Raw genomic sequence first — 17808 nt, forward strand, 5'->3', positions numbered from 1 at the left:
CTCTTTGGGACTTCCACAGCCCTTTTACTGTCTACTGTCACAGCCCTTATCTGTCTATTCTGTCTTCCCCATTGGAAGAGGGTATTTATTTGAAGGCTAGGTTCTGTGTCAGTTACGATAGGCTAGGTCTTGTTGCTGTAACAGATGACCGCCAAGGCTCCGTGGCCTCCACCTGCAAAGGTTTATTTCTTCCTCACACTATGTATGTCCATCGTGGGTCGGCAGTGGCTCTGCTCCATGTCATCTTCACTCTGGGACCTGGCAGATGGAAGAACTGTGTGTGGAACATTGCCAGTCTCATGGCAGAGGGGGGAAAAAAGACAGTGAAAAATGTGTTGGCTATTAAATCTTCTGGGAAGGGACACATGTCAGTTCCGTCTGCATATGGACAGCTAAAACAAGTCACGTGGCCATTACTAAGTTTGATAGGGTGGGCATATAAAAATCTTTTTATGGGAGGTAACCCAGACTCTTCAGTAAATTGTGTTAAAATCCACCGTGTAAATCTCATAAAATTCATTTTATGGACAATAACAATATTGTCAGCAAAGTACAAGGTGCGGTTCCAAGTTCTTTGTATAAATTAACTCATTTAACCCTGGCAACAACCCTGTGAAGAAGCAACTATTATCATTCTCATTTTATAGATGGGGAAACTGAGGCACCGAGCAGTTAAAGGCTCATGCCCAAGGTTGCAGCACTAGTCGGAACGTTCAGGGCTGGGTAGCTGGGAACAGCATGGAGGACTAGGAAGGGGGAGTGAGACAGAATTCCTGGGTCCAGCTGGGGACCCATGAAGCTCCTCCCTCTCTGGCTGCTCCTCAGTGACCTCCCTTTGCACCAGGTTCCATGGGACCCTGTCCCTTTCTGTAGCTCACATTCAGCTCCCCAGCTGAAAATCCTGTGTTTAGGGCCTGCCGAACACCATAAAAATGTCAATTAAGTTGATTTAAAAATGCTCCCAGTCTCATTAACAATAAACTGTTAGTGCCGGTGCAGGCAGGCAGGGCTAAGAATAAATAATATGAATATTAAAAGGTCTCTGGTGTCATGAATTATCAATCATAAATTATCCCCCACCCGCACCCTCTCTCTGCTGCCAGGGTTTCCTTCTTCCTTGGGCAGGAAGAGTCATTCTGGGAAATCTGAGATTCGGCATATTTATGTGCTGTGGAGAAGGAAAGCAGGCATTGTAGACTCAGGCCCCAGGAATCACTGCTCTTGGCAATATCTAGCCTAGCAAATTTAAATTGTTAGCGGTCCTGCAGCAGTCCATGCTCACGGTGAGGGCCACAACCCAGCTCAGCACCTGACCCAGGGCAAATGCCCTGCTCATGTTTGGTGAATGACTAAATGAATGAAATTAGAGGCGCGAGCGTACATTTGTACTTGGGAGTATGAGTCTGGGCTCTGCTGCTTCCAAGCCGTGTGACCCTGTCACTTATTTCTCCTAGTGTCCGTTTCTGCTTTCATGAAATGGAGTTGATAATAATAGCAACTACTTCAGAGGTTGCAAAGATGAAAAGAGATGACACGTATTCAAGCTCCAGGCATCTAGTAAGCACTCAAGGAATATAAGCCATCATTACTTTCTTCTTCATCATCATTTTAATGATAATTACAACTTTGTGGTGGGGAAACCTAAAGGTTTTCTAGTTCATCCCCTCAAAGGAATATTCCGTAGCCATTAGAAATAATGTTTGCAAAGACATTTTAATAATGAGGGAAAATATTTATAAGTTTAAAAAACAGGCTGCAGAATTTCATGTGTTTTGTGATTGCAGTGATGTTAAAACAGACAAAAACAAGACAGAGATACATCAAACATTGGTGATTTTTTTTTCTAGGTGATGGAATTATTTTCAGCGTATTTTTTGCAGCTTTACATTTTTTACAATAAACATGTTTTGTTTATTAAGAGAATTTCCGAACATACACAAAAATAGACTGGTATTATGAACACCCATAAACTCATCACTTAGATTTAGTGATTGTTGACATTTTGCTGTGTTTCATCGTTTTTCTTTTCCCCTTTTGGATGAAATATTTTAAAGTTACTGACATCATGGTATTTTACCCCTTAAATATTTCAATACATATCTCTAAAAAATATATAAGGACATTTTCCTGCCTAATCACAACACCGTGATCACACCAGACAAAGCTAGGAATAATTCATTACTGTTATCTAATACATAGTCCATATGCAAATTCCCCAATTGTTTTTCAGAAAAAAAGGTTTTTTTCAAAATGTTTGTTGGAACCAGGATCCAATTAAGGACCAGACATTACATCTGGTTGTCATGTCTCATCACTCTCTTTAAACTGAGCACAGCAGAGCCCTGCCTTTGTATTCATCACATTAACTTGTCGAACAGACCAGGTCGGTTATTCTGTTGAGGATCTCGACTTCTACGTTTGCCCTTTTTTTTTGTGGTTGTATTGCTTTTGTAATATGAAAACAAAGTGATAAAAAAAAAACCCCACTCTGCTCTGTAGTTACTGGCTACTGTCCTAGCTGTGTAAGTAATAATAACAACTCCCCTTCCTATGTGCGAGGCATGGTACTAAGCGCTTTTTTTGGAACTATCTTATTTAATTCTCACAGTAAACCCATGACATAAATGCTCTTTTTATCAATCTCTTTATATAAGTGATGAAAATGAGGCACCCAGGGAAAGTAACTTGGCAAAGCCTGACCGTCAGGAAGACCAGCTCTCGTGCCAACAAGCTTAACCACCATGTGGTATTAAAAGAACTGAAAGATGCTGCAAACTAAGAAGGAAGGTAGGGGAACCAACTCTGCCCCGCCTTGGGGATGCTAAATGACAACCAGAAGCAGATTTCCCGTCATGCCCAGGGAGAGGTCTAGAGGGAGGCGCTAGAACGGCATCTGTAATGATTAAATCTGTTCTGCTTGGAGCTGTTCTGGATCTCTCTAGGGTTTCCTTTCGCTTTCTTTCCTTCCATTCTTAGCAGGTTGGTAGAGCCCTAGGAAGCTCGCACTGTTCCTTCTCTGGGCTTGAGAGTCCCTGGGTCTGCTATTTATAGGCGAGGAGACATCAGACTCAGAAAGGAACCCTCAAGGGACCACCCACAGCTGCCAGGGTAAGGGACACGTGGGATTCACCAACTATTCCATTCTTGGGTCTTCATTCATGAGCATTCTGCAACTATCGTGTGAAGTAATCAGTGCATTTTGGGAGGGAGACTGGAAGAGGAGTTCAGGCACTGATTCCTTCACTGGATTTGCCCCTTCCTTGGACCAGGTTGTGTTGTCTTTGGCCATGGCACCCAGCTTCCCTGAGTGCAAGACTCTTGCATTATATCAGATTCAAAACTGTCAGTTCTATTTCCATTGTGAGGCTGTTATAAGGATTATATGAGGATAAGAGTGGGAGCATTTTGAGAAGTAATAACGGAGCTATAAGCGCTCTCCCCTCCCCAGGGTGTACAACAGGAGCTGCATATTCCGATGTGCACAGTGGTTAGGTAGGTGGCAGATGGTTCCCAGGAGAGCTGCCATGTTCTCACAAGACCCTACCCCAAAGCCATGGCTGATAGGCCAAGGTGTTGGCAGTTGACCCACGCTGGGCCAATGACTCATGGTGCTGGGATGGTTGGACTTGGGAAGGGAGGGTGGTCAGTCATTCTTCCTTGTGGGTTTAGGTCCAAACTGGAAACAGAAAGTTGTTGATATGAATGTTCCCCGACTATAGAGAAGACAGTTTGGGGAGGGAGGGTGAACGTAGTGAGCAAGTGAGAGGAAGAGAGACACGGGAGGCCCAGGTTCCAGCTGTTGACGGGATCTGACTGTGTTCCTGAGGCTTGACAACCCATTTTTGGTTTCTCTGAACCAACCGTTTCTCCTTTTTTTTTTTTGGCTTAAGTGGTTTCTGCCATCTAGTACTGAAAGGATATTTGACTTATTAGGCAATAGGACATTCTCAGCAGTCCAAAGAGGGAGAAACTAGAGACTACTTCCTAGTCTTTCCACCTCATTTAACAACTAAAGTTTAACCCACAGAAGAATCTAGGTTTCCTGACTTCCATCCCAGGAAGTCATCCTAGGAAGTGAATGGAACACTGAAGTTCAGAAAGGTGAAGTAACTTGCCCGAAGACACACAGCTAGTGAGTACAGAGCCAGGATTCAAGCTCAAGTCTTTGTGTTTAAGCATAGTGCCCTCTCCTGTCTTTGGCTTTCTGCCATACGGAGAGTGGTGGTGGCCACACACTCCTTCCAGCGAGGACCTTGCTGAGTCCGTGAGGGAGCCTGAGCAGTCCCAAGAGAGCTGTCATTTCCTGCATCTCGTGGCTACTGGCACAGGAGTATTGTTTTTGGACTTGTGTTATTTACCCAAGCATTTGCAAGGCTGGTTCTTGCTTAGGTAACAAATACTTCTGCAAATATGGACGGAAAATTGGCTTTGCTTACCCAGAAGTGGGAAGAGCTCCAGGCATCCTTGGGAAAGATGTTGGTGCAAACATATGTATGTACAGAAGAGGCCCAGGATTTACTCCTCAACCCCATGGTAGAGAACAGGATTCTTGAAGTCTCCTCTGCTAAGGTAGCTTTGGTGCTTATCAACAGAAAGTCTGCCCTGAGCTGGACAGGGATGGTTCATTTAAGTGCCGTCCAGAGTCACAGAGATGGCAAAGGGCAAAATCTTGTTAAAAATGCAGTGTATCAGTTATCTATTGCTATGTAACACACTGCCCCAAATCTTAGTGGCTTAAAACAACAGCAATTAGTTGGCTGATGAATCCATGACTAGGGTAGGGCTTAGCAGTGGGAATGGGAGGATCCACTTTGAGATGACCCAAGCATGTGAGTGGTGGATTGGTGCGCTTGTTGGCGGGGAATCCTGCCAGGGCTGTGGGCTGTGGGCCTGGATCCTCTCCAGGTAAGGCTTACCTTTGGTCGCTTGGACCCAGTGTGGTGGCTGGGTTTCAAGAGTGATTGTCCCAAGAAAACAAGTAGAATTCTATTGCCTTTTTGTGATCTAGTCTCAGAAGTCACGTAGCAAGACCTCTGCTCTGCTATTTTGGCTCTGTTATATTGGAAGTAAAAAAGTCACCTAGGGCTTCAAGAGTCCGTAAACTAAACCTCCTGCTGGGGGAAGTGGCAGATGGGGTTGCCTCTAGGGAAGCGACTGATGGCAGGGAAGAGAGGGAGAGGAGAAAGGGACAGTAGAGACAGAGGTGAGAGAAGGAGGATTATGTCTCACCATAGGGCTTGATATGTTTTTGACATGCACATTATCACCTTTTGCTTTAAAAAGGGAATAAAAGGCTGAAATGGCAGGGAGTAATGAGTGGGAGTGTTCATGAGTGAGCCCGTATATCTCTGTGTGCTTGCGGTCTCGGGGGGCAGGCATGGGTGACACCTCACTTAACAACTAAAGTTCAATCCACAGAAGAATCCAGGTCTCCTGACTTCAATAATTCCAGTGGGAAGCAAAGGAGAGTACCTTCATGGCTAAGACAGGGACCTGGGCTTCAGCGTGCCCATGCCCTTGAGCTTCCCAGAGGTACATGCTGCCTGACCTGGTCTATCCCTTCATATGGAAAGAGATCCGTCTGTCTGCCAGGGGCTGAGGATCCCCTGGTAACAGCAGAAATACACTCATAGGCACAAATCACAAAAATCCTCATCCTTTCATGAATAGCAAAACAAAACTCCAAATGGACTAAAAACACAAAACCAGAACCACAACCACAACAAAAAAAAATCAAACCCCACACATACCTTGCTGAACAAAGCAAGCTGTGAAGCATAATAATGCCTGCCATTTATTAAAGACCCAATATATTCCAGATGCTTTACCTGGTTTAATTCTCACCCAACCATGATTTCGCAGACAAGGAAATTGAGGCTCAGGAAGGCAGAATAACTACCCAAGCTCACACAGCGGGAGAGGAGGTGCAGGAGAGGGTTCCAGCCAGGTCTCTTGGTGCTCAGTCTGCTTGCTGCACGTCCGTCTTTCCTCCTCTCCCTGTAGCCAAGATCCTCCGGCGGCTTCGCCTAATGAAAAGAAATGTATTTTATGCAATTTGGATCTGACTGCTGGACTCGGCAACAATTTATTTTGTGACTTCCCAGTAAAAATGGAGTTCTTTTTCAAGAACAGTGACTCTCAGAGGGCAGAGCCAGGACTTTTAATTGGGGGAGAAGCAGCAACCGGTGGTGGAGTGAGAACCAGTTGGGGAGTCAGGAAGCACCCCTTCCCGTCCTAACTGGCTCTGCGACCTTCGGCAATAATGCTAATGCTCAGTAATGAGAATAATAGCCTCTAGTTATTAATCTCTTCTGTGTAATAGATGCTGTGCTAAGTGACTCATTTATATATACTGATCTAATGTTCTCAGTATTCCTGTCAGAGAGGGAGGTGCAAATATCATTCGCGTTTTGTAGATGAGGAGATCGAGGCTTTAGGCATTGAGCAACTTGCCCAAGGCCACACAGATAGGAAGAGTGACATCTAAGATTTGGGCCTGGGCAGAGGGGTCTAGAGTCTGCTTTTACCACTATGCTATAATGTTGATACAAATATGAATATAATACAGACACTGATAGTGGCCACTATTTACTGAACAATTTCTGTGTGGCATTCACTGTTGCAATCAGTGAATGCCATATCTTATTTAATCTCTGCAAGGGTTCTATGGAATGAATATTGTCTCAATTTTTCAGATGAAAAAACTACTTCTCATGTGTTTAGTGATAGGGTTATCTCTTTTTACTATGAGGTTCTTTTCTAAGAGTTATCATTTTCAGAAAAAGGGTTAAGATAGGCATGGACTCAGGTCAGGTGGGGTGGGGGCTGGGTTCTGACTAAGCCCCTCCCCATCCCTCTCAGAGGGAAGCTGTAGGAGCTGGGGGAGGCCGCTGGACAAGCTCCTCACCTGTACCTTCTCTGGAGGCTGGAGGCACAGGCTGCTCCCTGGAGCTCACTAGGCCTGTCTTCCATCAGTCCGGGCTGGGCATCCTGCCTCCTTGGCAGAGCAGGCTGTAGCCTGAGGCTCCCGGGTCCTGCGAGGCTCGGTGAACTGTGCAAGGAAGGGAGGCTCTGCCAATGTGTCACTGGCCAGCTCCCCTCTGGGCACCATCTGGGAAGCGCTGAGCTGGAAAGCCAGTGCTGGCCAATGGCTGCCTCCTCCGTCCTGTGGGCCTTACCTTCGTGAGCACGTACCAGGAGTACTCAGCCGGGGGAAGGTGTCAGAGTCCCTGTCAGGGGACAGAACATCCTAGGGGAAGGTCTTCTTCTTAAAGCCCTAAGGGGCCTAACAAGCAGTAATAAGTATATTAATAACTGACATTTGTTCAGCCCTTTCTATGACTGGGCTCTATGTAATGCACTTTACATATATTGTCTCATTTAACTTATTCCTTACACACCCTCCTATTTAAGTACTATTATCCCCATTTATAAGTGAGAAAGCTGAGACATAGAGAGGCTAAGGGACCTACTCAGGGTCATGCATCTGGTAAATTTTAAAGCCAGGGTTTGGATTCTGTTTTTTAAAGGTTGGGTGGCTTGTGGCTCCTAGGTTCTGATCTTTGTTGAGTATCTTACTGATGAGTAATTCTCTTCAGTCCCCTGCTCTTTATGGTCTTCAGCTTCTTATGTACAATGCAGAGGATAAACCACATTTAAAAACTGTGTTCATCAGAGTTCCAGGGTTCCATCAGGGGTGAGCACAAGCTGAGGATGAGCATCAGACCCCCAACCTTTTACCCACTTTTAACCTGAGCTCAAAGTGCCATTTTTGCTCCTTCCCATGTTAGAATTATGCGTAAGAGTTGACTTAGAAGATGGGGTTCTGTTGCTTACAATAAGTCTGAACACTAGCAATTGCCTCTCTGACATTCTTGTACCCTAAGAGAGGGTAAGGGACTATGTAAAGAGGCCCATCAAATAAGCGACTTAGGCAGATTATGTATTAGGTCAAAGTGCAGGTTCTGGAGCCAGACACAAAGAGGTTCAAATCTTAGCTCAGCCTGTTATTAGTGGTGTCCGTGGGCAGGGTCTGCCCTTGACTGTTTTACTATCACTAAGTGCTTCCAGCGGGACGGTTGATGCCCCGAGTTATTTTTCTGATGGAACAGCTTGGTAACTGGATCATCTTTTTTTCCTCTCTTTATCCCAAACCCCAACTCCCAACCCATAGGGCACAGGGTACCCAAACACTTTTGGACCTGCCTAGTTGTGATGCAGATACCTAGGGTATCCAGGGACTGTCCCCCACCAGGAATATCGTGTAATGACTTTCCATCTGGCATCCTCTACTGGAATTCATGCCCAGCAGAGTCTGCGTTTATGCATAGGGCAATGGCTGTGCTCGTGACAAGAGGACATGAGTAAGAGACAGTGTCTGACCCTTAGTAGCTATATGACCTTCAGTACCTTCCTTCACGTCTCCACGCTTCAGTATCCTCATCTTTAAAGAAGGGAGTTGGAGGTTTGGCGATGCCCACGGGCACTGCAGCTTCGAGAAGGCATGCTTCAGTGATCTCAGGCACCAGGAAATATGACCTCTCTCCTTGGCATTCAGACGTTTTCTGGAGACGTCTTCTTCCTCAGCACAGACTCATGAATCAGACAGTCCTAACTGCTGGAGTCTCCCTCTTTTATCTGCGGGGTGAATGATGAGGCTTTTGAGTACTTGTGGCCTTGGGAAATTGGCCACAAATGGTCTGTCTGCAGGGCTTTCAAAGCATTGTCCTGAGGGAGTGCTCTGATGTAGCCACATTGAGTGAGAGAGCTTCAGGTCACGCCAGTGAATCTACACAGTGAAGTCTAAGCTTATAAGGGAAGAGATTTCCTGGAGCGGCCTGTCCGCCTCTGGGCAGGAAGCTGCCTTGTATTGGGGAGTGTGAGAAGGAAAACCCAAGGCACTTCCTCTGGGTACAGCAGTGTGACCTGTGGGCCCTGCAGCAGCTCTTCCTTGTTCTTTCTCTTAGGGGAGGGGTTGCTGATTTGGTTGGTCAGATTCCAGAATGCCGATGGAGCCATGTTTCCTAGTGGGCAGGGTCACTGACTATTAAGGGTGACGTATATATTTGGCTCCCTTCTCTCCGAAGCCCAAATAGTAAAAGGCTCAGGCTCATTTCACCGTGGAGGCCTGTCCATCTCTCTCTCCCTCTGTCTCTTCCCTTGAGTTCCACACACTTTGAGGCTTTCACTTGATCCATGCCATTCTGGTTTGCATGGTCAGTACCCCACTCACATCTCCTTGGCCCACCCTGTCTACGTGTTACTTGTAGAAAATTCATGGGGAACCTGATGGCTTCCTGCATTTCTCTGTGCACAGGGTACGCTGTGGGATGAGAAGTTAGTGTCCCAGAAGTGACCCTCAACCAATGAAGAAGGTGGACAAATGCCCCCACCCCAATTCCTTGCCACCAAGTGGGACAATTCTGGGGTGTATTTTACATAGTCTGTTTTTAGCTAGATTGGGACTTAGTTGTCCCCAGTGGTCACCCTCCCAATCATAGGCCCTTTATTGACCTCTTCCCGTCCCACTTCTGGCTGTGCTTCCTGGATTACCTCCCACATAAACCCAGGATCTTAGATCCATATCTCAGGGCCTGCTCATGATATGTGATTTATAATAAGAAATATATGTTTGTTCTTTGTCCCTTGTTTCTGACGCAGAGCTCCTAAAACCCTTGGAATTTCCTAAGCAATGAGAGCATAAAGGTGTCTTCTTTTTTATACTAATGAGATGATTTTTGGGAAGCACAGTAAGGTTGGGGTTTGGTCGCACCAGTGATTAGTGGGCCGAAACTTTCAGTCCTGGACCTCTGGGGAGGGGAGAGGGGCAGGAGATTGAGTTCGATCACCAGTGGTCAATGATTTAATCAATCATGGCTACGTAATGCACCCAAAATGATGTGGTGGACATGTGGAGGTTAGGGAGAGTGGCACATCTGGAAAGGACGGGAAAGCACTGTGCTCTTTCCTCGTACCTTACCCTGTGCATCTCTTTATCTGGCTGTTGATTTGTGTTCTTTAGTATTCGTTGTAATAAACTGATAATCTAGTCAGTAAACAGGTTTCCTGAGTTCTGTGAATAATTGAACCCAAGGAGGGAGTCATGGGAACCTCTGATTTATAGCCAGCCAGTCAGAAGCACAGATAATAATCTGGACTTGTGATTGGCATCCGAAGTGGAGGGCAGTTATTTGGGACTGAGCCATTAACTTGTGGAGTATGATGCTGTCTCCAGGCAGATAGTATCAGAATCGAGTTGAATTTTAGGACACCCAGCCAGTGTCTGAGAATTGCTTGGTGGTGTGGGAAACCTCCCTCTCCCAATTGGGTGCAGAACCTTACTCGTCTTGGGGGAATCCACACTAAGACATATCCTTCACTGCAGTGCTGGGGAGGCAGGGCGATTTTCCCCACCTTTACTGATGAAGAAACTGAGGCCTAGAGAGGTTAATGGCTTTAATGGAATGTATACACCTGATTCCCAATTCACTATTTTTTCCTCAATGATATGCCTTGGGGCCACCTAAGCTCCTGTTTAATATAAGGGAGGACACTGGGTTGCATGAGGTAAAGGCCGATGAGGAACAAAATCTTTCGCTGCTCTCTTTATAGTTCAGAAGAGCCACAGTGGATTTGTTTAGAAAAAGCCTTGCCCTTTGATTAGAACTATTGATACCTGAATTGGTCATGGGAGCAAGATGGGATTGTTAGATTTTTGGGTAAGATATTATGGAAGGGTTAACTAGTGCCTTTGTTGATCCCACGGTTGAGACCTTCAAGAAAAGTCACAGAATCATAGAACATCAAACATGGAAAGCAGTTTTTAGGTCATCCTGACTAGTCTAAACTTTTCTTTTACAAATGGAAAAGCCAAAGTTTAAAGAGGAGAAAGTCCTTAAGGTCAGTAGGTAACAGAAATTAGGATCTGATAGAAAGTAAAGGAAATATAGGCAATCAGATTTGGGTTGTGCTAAAATCAGGAATCTATGAGAACTTCCTAAGTCAGGCATGGTAAAATGGAGCCAACTCGAATCAGTGGGCAGGGCCACCCATGTAGAACTGAGCAAACTTGTGAGGTTTCTATCTAAGTTTTGCGAGAAATAGTTAAATAACTGGTTAATGATATCCGCCTTAGCACAGGTGAATACTGATTATCTGCCGCTATATAAGACAAGGTCAAGGCTGGGACAGTGGTTAGACCAAAAGTTGGAACCCACAGGTTGGAATTTGGAGGGATGGCGAAGGTGAAAAACACCAGTGAAAAACAACGCCTAGAGGTGGTGGCTACTCTGGTGTTCACGTTACTCAGCCTGAAAATTGCCTTTTTGCTTTACCCATCTCCTTCAGGGATCTATCATATTGCTTTGGAATCCCAGTAACCTCACTGAATACAGACAACAGACTTTATTTTACACAGCAGAAACTTAAAGCAAAAATTCTTGATGTTGCTCTGAATTTTGTGTTTAGCCTCTTGTCTCACAGTACTAAATTTGATTAGTCCCACTTGGGTCTCACTTTGCCCATATGCAAATAAAGGTTTTGGGCCAGATCGGAAATTCTCAAAAAGCATTAAAAGAGCCAGTAGCTCTGTAGGATGATAGCAGCTAACATGTGGAATAAAATAGGTTTCCATGAGCAATTTCTTTTGGAATATTGCTGGATTAATAAAAACAATTTTTTAAACTGGACTTCTTAGACCCTTAAAGTGATTGATTCATGTATGCGGAATTCCTTAAACTTGCTTTAAAACAAAATATACCATAAAGGACAGTCTCTAAAGATCTTTTAACTTCGAAATGCTATAATTCTTTACCAGTTTCCTTTGGGAATAGAGATAAGAAGGAGAATCAATGATTGGCTCGTTTTAATTGTCCCCTGTAAACACGATATGCTGTTTGGTTTTTACCTGCTATGTTTAAGTGGCTCAAAGCAGTGGCAACCATGGGGGTCATTTCTTAGTAGAGCATTTGAAGATAAATTAATCAGATTGAAAACATCTGAAACCATTTGTTCCTTAAGAATAGCCTAGGTTATTTCAGTTGCTTTAATGGTGTGACTGGTGATAGAACCAACTGGTGAAATGCAGAACCGTATTGACTAAAAGGGCTTTTTTTTTTTTTTTTTTTCCTGGACATAGTTTTTGTCAGCATGGCTGCTATGAAGATTTTCCATCTGAAAATCTTTAGTAGCAAAATCCTGCTCTGTGTCCTAAGCTGTCTGATGAATTTAGCTTTGCAGCGCAGCATGGAGTGAAGTTATCATGATAACACACACACTGTTAGAGTCTCCACATATGTGGTAGAATTCTAGGTGCCTGACCCAACTCCAGCTGCCTCTGTCTTCAGAGACAGTCTCCTCCCTTCTTTTTCTATTCAAAAGAGGCCACACCTATTTGATCTACTGTTTTACAAGTCTGGTCACAAATAACTTTATACTCTCCATACCAATAATTTTCATCAAAGATTATTTCAGGGTCAGCATTGGTATACAAGAATGAATGTACAGTGGCTTTTAACTAGGGCATCATCAGAGTGATCTATGTAATTAAAACAAATAAATATGCTCAGCCCCACTGGAGATTTTGATGAAGAAGATCTAAAGTGGGTGCAAGCATCTATATTTTTAAAAACTCCACAAATACAAACCACATGTCCATCGATAGGAGACTGGATACACAGAGTGTGGTTTATTCATACAATGGAAGGAGACTCAGCAATAAAAAAAGAAAAAGCTGGCTATTCGCAGTAACATGAATGAGTCTCCCAGACATTAGGTTAAATGAAAAAAGCCAGTTACCAAAAACAAAACAAAACAAAACAAAACAAAAACTCACAATATAGAATTCTATTTATATGAAGTTTGAAAATAAGCAAAGCTAGTTAGTATATGATGTTAGAAATCAAAATAGCAGTTTTTGCTAGAGGGAAGCGGGATTAATCACAAAGCGACACAAGTGTACTTTCTGGGGGTGATGAAAATATTCTTTACCTTGTTTTGGATGATGGTTTGCACAGATGCATACAGTTTCAAAACTTGAACGGAATTCTTAAGAGATGTGCATTTTTTGTGTATAATTTATTGCTCATTTAAATAAAACAGCCTAACTTTCCTGTAAGTTCTCAAATTAGGGTCCTGTACCTGTGCCAAAGTCTAAGAAATGATCATTTCCACACAAAAGAAGGCCCTAATCCAGCTCAGCCCAGTTACAGCCTCAAGAAATGGAACACTTTTGTATTCTCTGCCTTATAACACACAATGCCTCATTTTCGTTTACCTTCCAGAATTCTCCCATCCTTTATGCCTTTTGGATAGTAAAACTCTATAGAGAACTCTACATACAACAGCTAACTTAATAGTAAACCCACAGGTGTCCAAGAGTAGTGCCCTTCTCCTGCCCCCATTTCAGTAGCCACATCTGCGTTCCTGTAGGAGTCCCTCCCTTTTCTGCTAGGTTGCCTCACATTTATCAAGTTCTTACTATGTGCTGGCCCTTGTTGTCTCCCTTTCCAAGGCTACATCATTTCCTTTTCAAAATAACCCTGAGAAGTAGATGTATTTTTACTGGCCTCCCCATTTTCCAGATTAGCAGTCAAAAAGGAAAGGTAAAAATTAAGAGCCCAGAGGTGATGTCAGGCTAAGTGGAGGATGCAGGCTCACAACAGTGATTGCAAAACCTCTTACAATTTAAGGCTTCTTTCCTTCCAGGACCTGAGGGGAGAAAAGCGGATATAGGCTTTGGAAGGAGAGATAACAACTGAGTCTAAAAGGGACAATGGTCTTCACTTGACAATGCTTTTCATGCCTAGTTGCCAGATTCAAGCTAGCCAGGCCCCACACACCCAAGTAGCCCCATGCTCTCTGGTTTGCCTCTGCTGGTGGCTTAGAAGTGTTGGCCTTAGGGCGACTTCTGTTTGGTATAACTTAAAAATCAAGCAGGAAGCAAGTGGGGAATGTAAAGATGTCTTTACTTTTAGGGTTCTGACTCTCTGAGATCATAGGAGTGGGTTCCCGTATGGGGGCGGCGAGGCACAAGGAGAAGCATTGGAGCAGATTCTCTGTGTGTGCGCGCGTGTGTGTGTGTGTGTGTGCGTGTGTGTGTGTGTGTGTCAGCGCGTTTATGCGTGGAGGGGGGATTGCTGTACCCAGCGCAAGGCACTGGGGGAGGAGGAAGCAGTAGCGGAGCTCTGAATAATTGATTCTTCAGCCACACCAGACGCCCTGGAGCGGGCAGAGAGCGTGGTTTCAGCACCACGGACAGCGGCGCGCCACCCAAGGCGCCTCCGCCTTCAGGCAGCTACCTATCCTTGCCTGGTCGCCACTGTGCGCTCTGCGAGCTGGTGGCTGCGCTCCGCGCCTCCGCCAAGGGACTGCGGGGTCTGCCTCGGCCCGCCTCCGAGGAGAGCGACTGCGGGCGGGAGACGCTTTCTCCTGCCAGAGCTCTAAGCTTCTTTGGCTTTCGCGGAGGCTGCTGCGTCTCATCGCCTGAGAACAAGTCCTTAAGTTGGTGTGGGGGCGCCCCTGTCCCCCCTCCTCCTCTTCCTCCAAGGCGACCACAGCAGAAGCACGCCCCGGGAGCCTGGCTTTGCCAGTGCTGTGAACCAGGGTGGTCAGAAGCTCCTCGGGACTCCCGCTGGGAAGTGGGGAGCTGAATGCCCGGTGCGAGCTAGCCTCTCACAGCGAAGGGCCCAGAGGGAGCTGCCTTCCCCCACCCGCACCTCTCTCGGCCAGCGACCGCGGGGATCCCCGGCTACAAGCACGCGCGCTCCCACACACACACACTCGCCCTCACACACACCAGCGCGGAGCCTGGGCTGCGGAGAGGGCTGTTGGGCGCGCTTAGAGGACTGGGCAGCTGCTGTTGGCAGTGGGGCAGGAAGCCGAGCGAGCTCCGGCTCTTGGAGGGAGGCGCCGAGGGCTTAGCTGGAGCATGGGGTCGGGTGAGCACTGAGAGTCGCGGCAGCAGCTATCAGCCCTGGAGATGACCAGGAGCGGCCACTGCTGAGAACTATGTGGAGAGAGGCTGCGGTGAGTGCTGGCGCGGGACACGGGCCTGGGCCACCCCTTTGGGAAGAGGATGGTAGAAGGCCTGGATAGGAGAGGGAGGCAGGACTGCAAGAGGGTCGTTGCGTGGGAATGATCGCACCTCCCTCGGGGATCCGGGACCGCGGGAGCCCGACTCCTTCCCTCCCCCTCTCCTCCTGCCGGCTCATCGCAAACTCAGCCAGCCCCCACCCCACACCCCCCATTCCCTCCTCTTTTTCTCCCTACCCCCCTCGCTCAGCAGCTCCTGGCCGCACAACTCCCAGCAGCCGGCGCTGGGGAGGTGGTAGGGGGTGAGGGTGGAGGTGCCCAGTTAGCTTCTCGTGGGTGGCCAACGTGGGGCTCCGGTTTTCCTGTGCGCCCTGGAACAGAGCTCTCCGTATCAGCTACAGGGTCTGAGGATCTGCACTGGGGGCATCTCAGACACGGAGCTTCAGCTCCCATCTCCCGTTGAGTCCCCTGTGCGCACAGAGGGGCTGTGAGCATTGCAGACTGCAGCCTGCCCACCCCCCAATCGGGCACCTCTGGCCCATGGGCTGACTCTGCCTCTCTGTCTCTTCTTCGTCCCGGTAGAGCCCTGCTGCAGAGCCTCCGGCTGGGATAGCCGCCCCCCGTGGGGGCGATGCGGACAGCGCGGGACAGCCAGGAGAGTGTGCGGGGGCCGCAGCATGCGGGAACCCGCTAAACCCGGCGGCTGCTGAGGCGGCCGAGATGCTTGTGCGTGCAGCGCGCCCCACTGCGTCTTCGACCTTCTCCGGCTACAGGTACATCCCAGCGGGAGACCTGGGTTCCACGGGCTGGGTAGGAGGAAGACTCGACCCAAGGCAGAGCGGGAGAAGGATCTAGGGAGAGGGAGAGAGAAAGCGGGAGAGGGAGCATCGGTAGCAAGGCACGTGAAGAGCACCAGGGGGCGCTGCGGCTCCGCAGTGCTTACTAACAGAGTGCCGAGGCTCGTGCGAGTTCACCCCAACTTCCCCTCGCTTTGGCAGCGCTGCGCCTGAGGGGCGCGTGCCTGCGCACGCATGCTCGACTGTGCTGGTATTTGCAGGCACAGGCGGCAGTGCACCTGGCGCGGTACATGTGTGTGCAACGCCTGAGCACATGTATGGACTCCAGGTGGCCGTGAGCATCTCTTCGGCAGCCTGCGGGTGCGCGCAGAAATGCGTGTGTGCCTGTGAGCGTGCCTGTGAGCCCACTGCCACGTGCACCTAAGACTTGGTTATCAGGACCTAAAGTGGAAAGCCTGGGGAGGGGCTGTACAGTTCACGTCGGTCGGAGAGCTCCTTGGGTGCCTACCCTTTCCCCCACGCACGTTCTTTGCCAGCTCCCACGCGCCGGCCCACTGGCGGACGCGCCTCCTCTCTGGAATTCTACATGCACACGGCGTGTGTGAGAAAGGGTGTGTGTGCGCGCGCGTGCGCGCAAAGACAGGTTCTGGGGCCACTTGCAGTTGAGTCGAATTCGCTTCAGGTCCCCTCCGCGAGAGGTGGGACAGGCTCGAAGTTTTTTCCCCGGTACTTGGAGCCTCGGGCGCACAAACGAGTGTCCTCACTCCCATGCGCTTTGGGTGTACCCTGCAGGAAAGGAGCGGGGTCTGCAGCGGGCGCCCCCGGGAGCCAGGTCTCTGCAGTATCCCGCACGTTTGCAGGGGGCGGGGTCAGTCAGTTCACTTCCTGCGCTGGAGCAGGGATGTCTTGCTGCTGCGCCGCCTCTGCACGCTGGGGCGAGTTTGTAGTTCGCTCCTTGTGAGCATGGGGCGGGTCGGTAACTTGGTGCACAGTAACTGGGGTAGGAGATGGGTGGGTGGAGGGTTTGCTCTGTGTGCCTATGCTCAGGTGCAGTGGTTCACAGCTAACTTGGGGGATGCAGTGGGAGATGTGGACAGAGTTGGGCATGGAGAAGAGGCTGGAGACAGGACATGAGAAGGAGGCTGGTTGCCAAGATGGATTTACAGTCAGGGATGGAGAATTAGCTCGGATTGGAGTTGTGGATAGAGTTAGAGAGGGGCGGACAGATGTGGATGCCATGGGGGATAGGGAATGGAGTTGGTGACCCTGGCAGTTGGCGCTGGGTATGGGTTCTCTACCCGGCTCTTAGAGCAAGGGGCTGGGTTGGGAATCCCTTCTGTTTGGAACCCTCACTTCCGGGTGGCCCTGATCCGCCGTCTCCCCTTGCAGGGACCATAAGTGGCGACTATGGGCAGACTGGGCTGTTGGACCCTGCTGGTGCTGCCGGCACTTCTGGTGTGGCGCGGTCCGGCGCAGGGCGCGGCGGCGGAGAAGGGTCCCCCGGCACTGAACATCGCGGTGCTGCTGGGCCACAGCCACGACGTGACGGAGCGCGAACTGCGAACCCTGTGGGGCCCAGAGCAAGCAGCAGGGCTGTCCCTGGACGTGAATGTGGTAGCGCTGTTAATGAACCGCACCGACCCCAAGAGCCTCATCACACATGTGTGCGACCTCATGTCCGGGGCGCGCATCCACGGCCTGGTGTTTGGGGACGACACCGACCAGGAAGCCGTGGCCCAGATGCTGGATTTTATCTCCTCACAGACTTTCGTCCCCATCCTGGGCATCCATGGGGGCTCATCTATGATCATGGCTGACAAGGTAAGGCCGGGAAGGTGACGGGCTGCCAGGACTCAGGAGTATTCCGGTCATAGGGTGGCCACTAAGGGTCTTCCGAAGCCCTTGGCATCTGCCACTGTGTGAAAGGAGGTGGTGGCCACCACTGGCCCTGGTGAGAATCAGTTCCTGCCTCTCTAACTTG

The 17808-nt window shown here is 48.3% G+C and overlaps 1 protein-coding gene across 10 annotated transcripts in view; it reads left to right on the forward strand.

Moving 5' to 3' along the window:
- Positions 1–17808, forward strand: part of GRIN2A (glutamate ionotropic receptor NMDA type subunit 2A) — a 522696-nt gene that overhangs the window by 157947 nt on the left and 346941 nt on the right. For 8 of the 10 annotated variants that reach the window (XM_036225800.1, XM_036225809.1, XM_036225801.1 and 5 more), the window contains 2 exons: positions 15613–15803; positions 17217–17648. The exons of 1 other annotated variant lie outside the window; for it this stretch is intronic. In XM_036225800.1, the coding sequence (XP_036081693.1) occupies positions 17235–17648 (414 nt within the window). In that variant the 5' untranslated portion in view covers positions 15613–15803; positions 17217–17234. Of the gene's footprint in view, positions 1–14178; positions 15025–15612; positions 15804–17216; positions 17649–17808 lie in introns of those variants that run through there. One more of the 10 variants, XM_036225802.1, reaches the window with a different exon arrangement.

Source organism: Rousettus aegyptiacus, unplaced genomic scaffold (assembly GCF_014176215.1).
Source record: "Rousettus aegyptiacus isolate mRouAeg1 unplaced genomic scaffold, mRouAeg1.p scaffold_m13_p_8, whole genome shotgun sequence".
In the NCBI taxonomy this organism is placed as follows: Eukaryota; Metazoa; Chordata; class Mammalia; order Chiroptera; family Pteropodidae; genus Rousettus; species Rousettus aegyptiacus.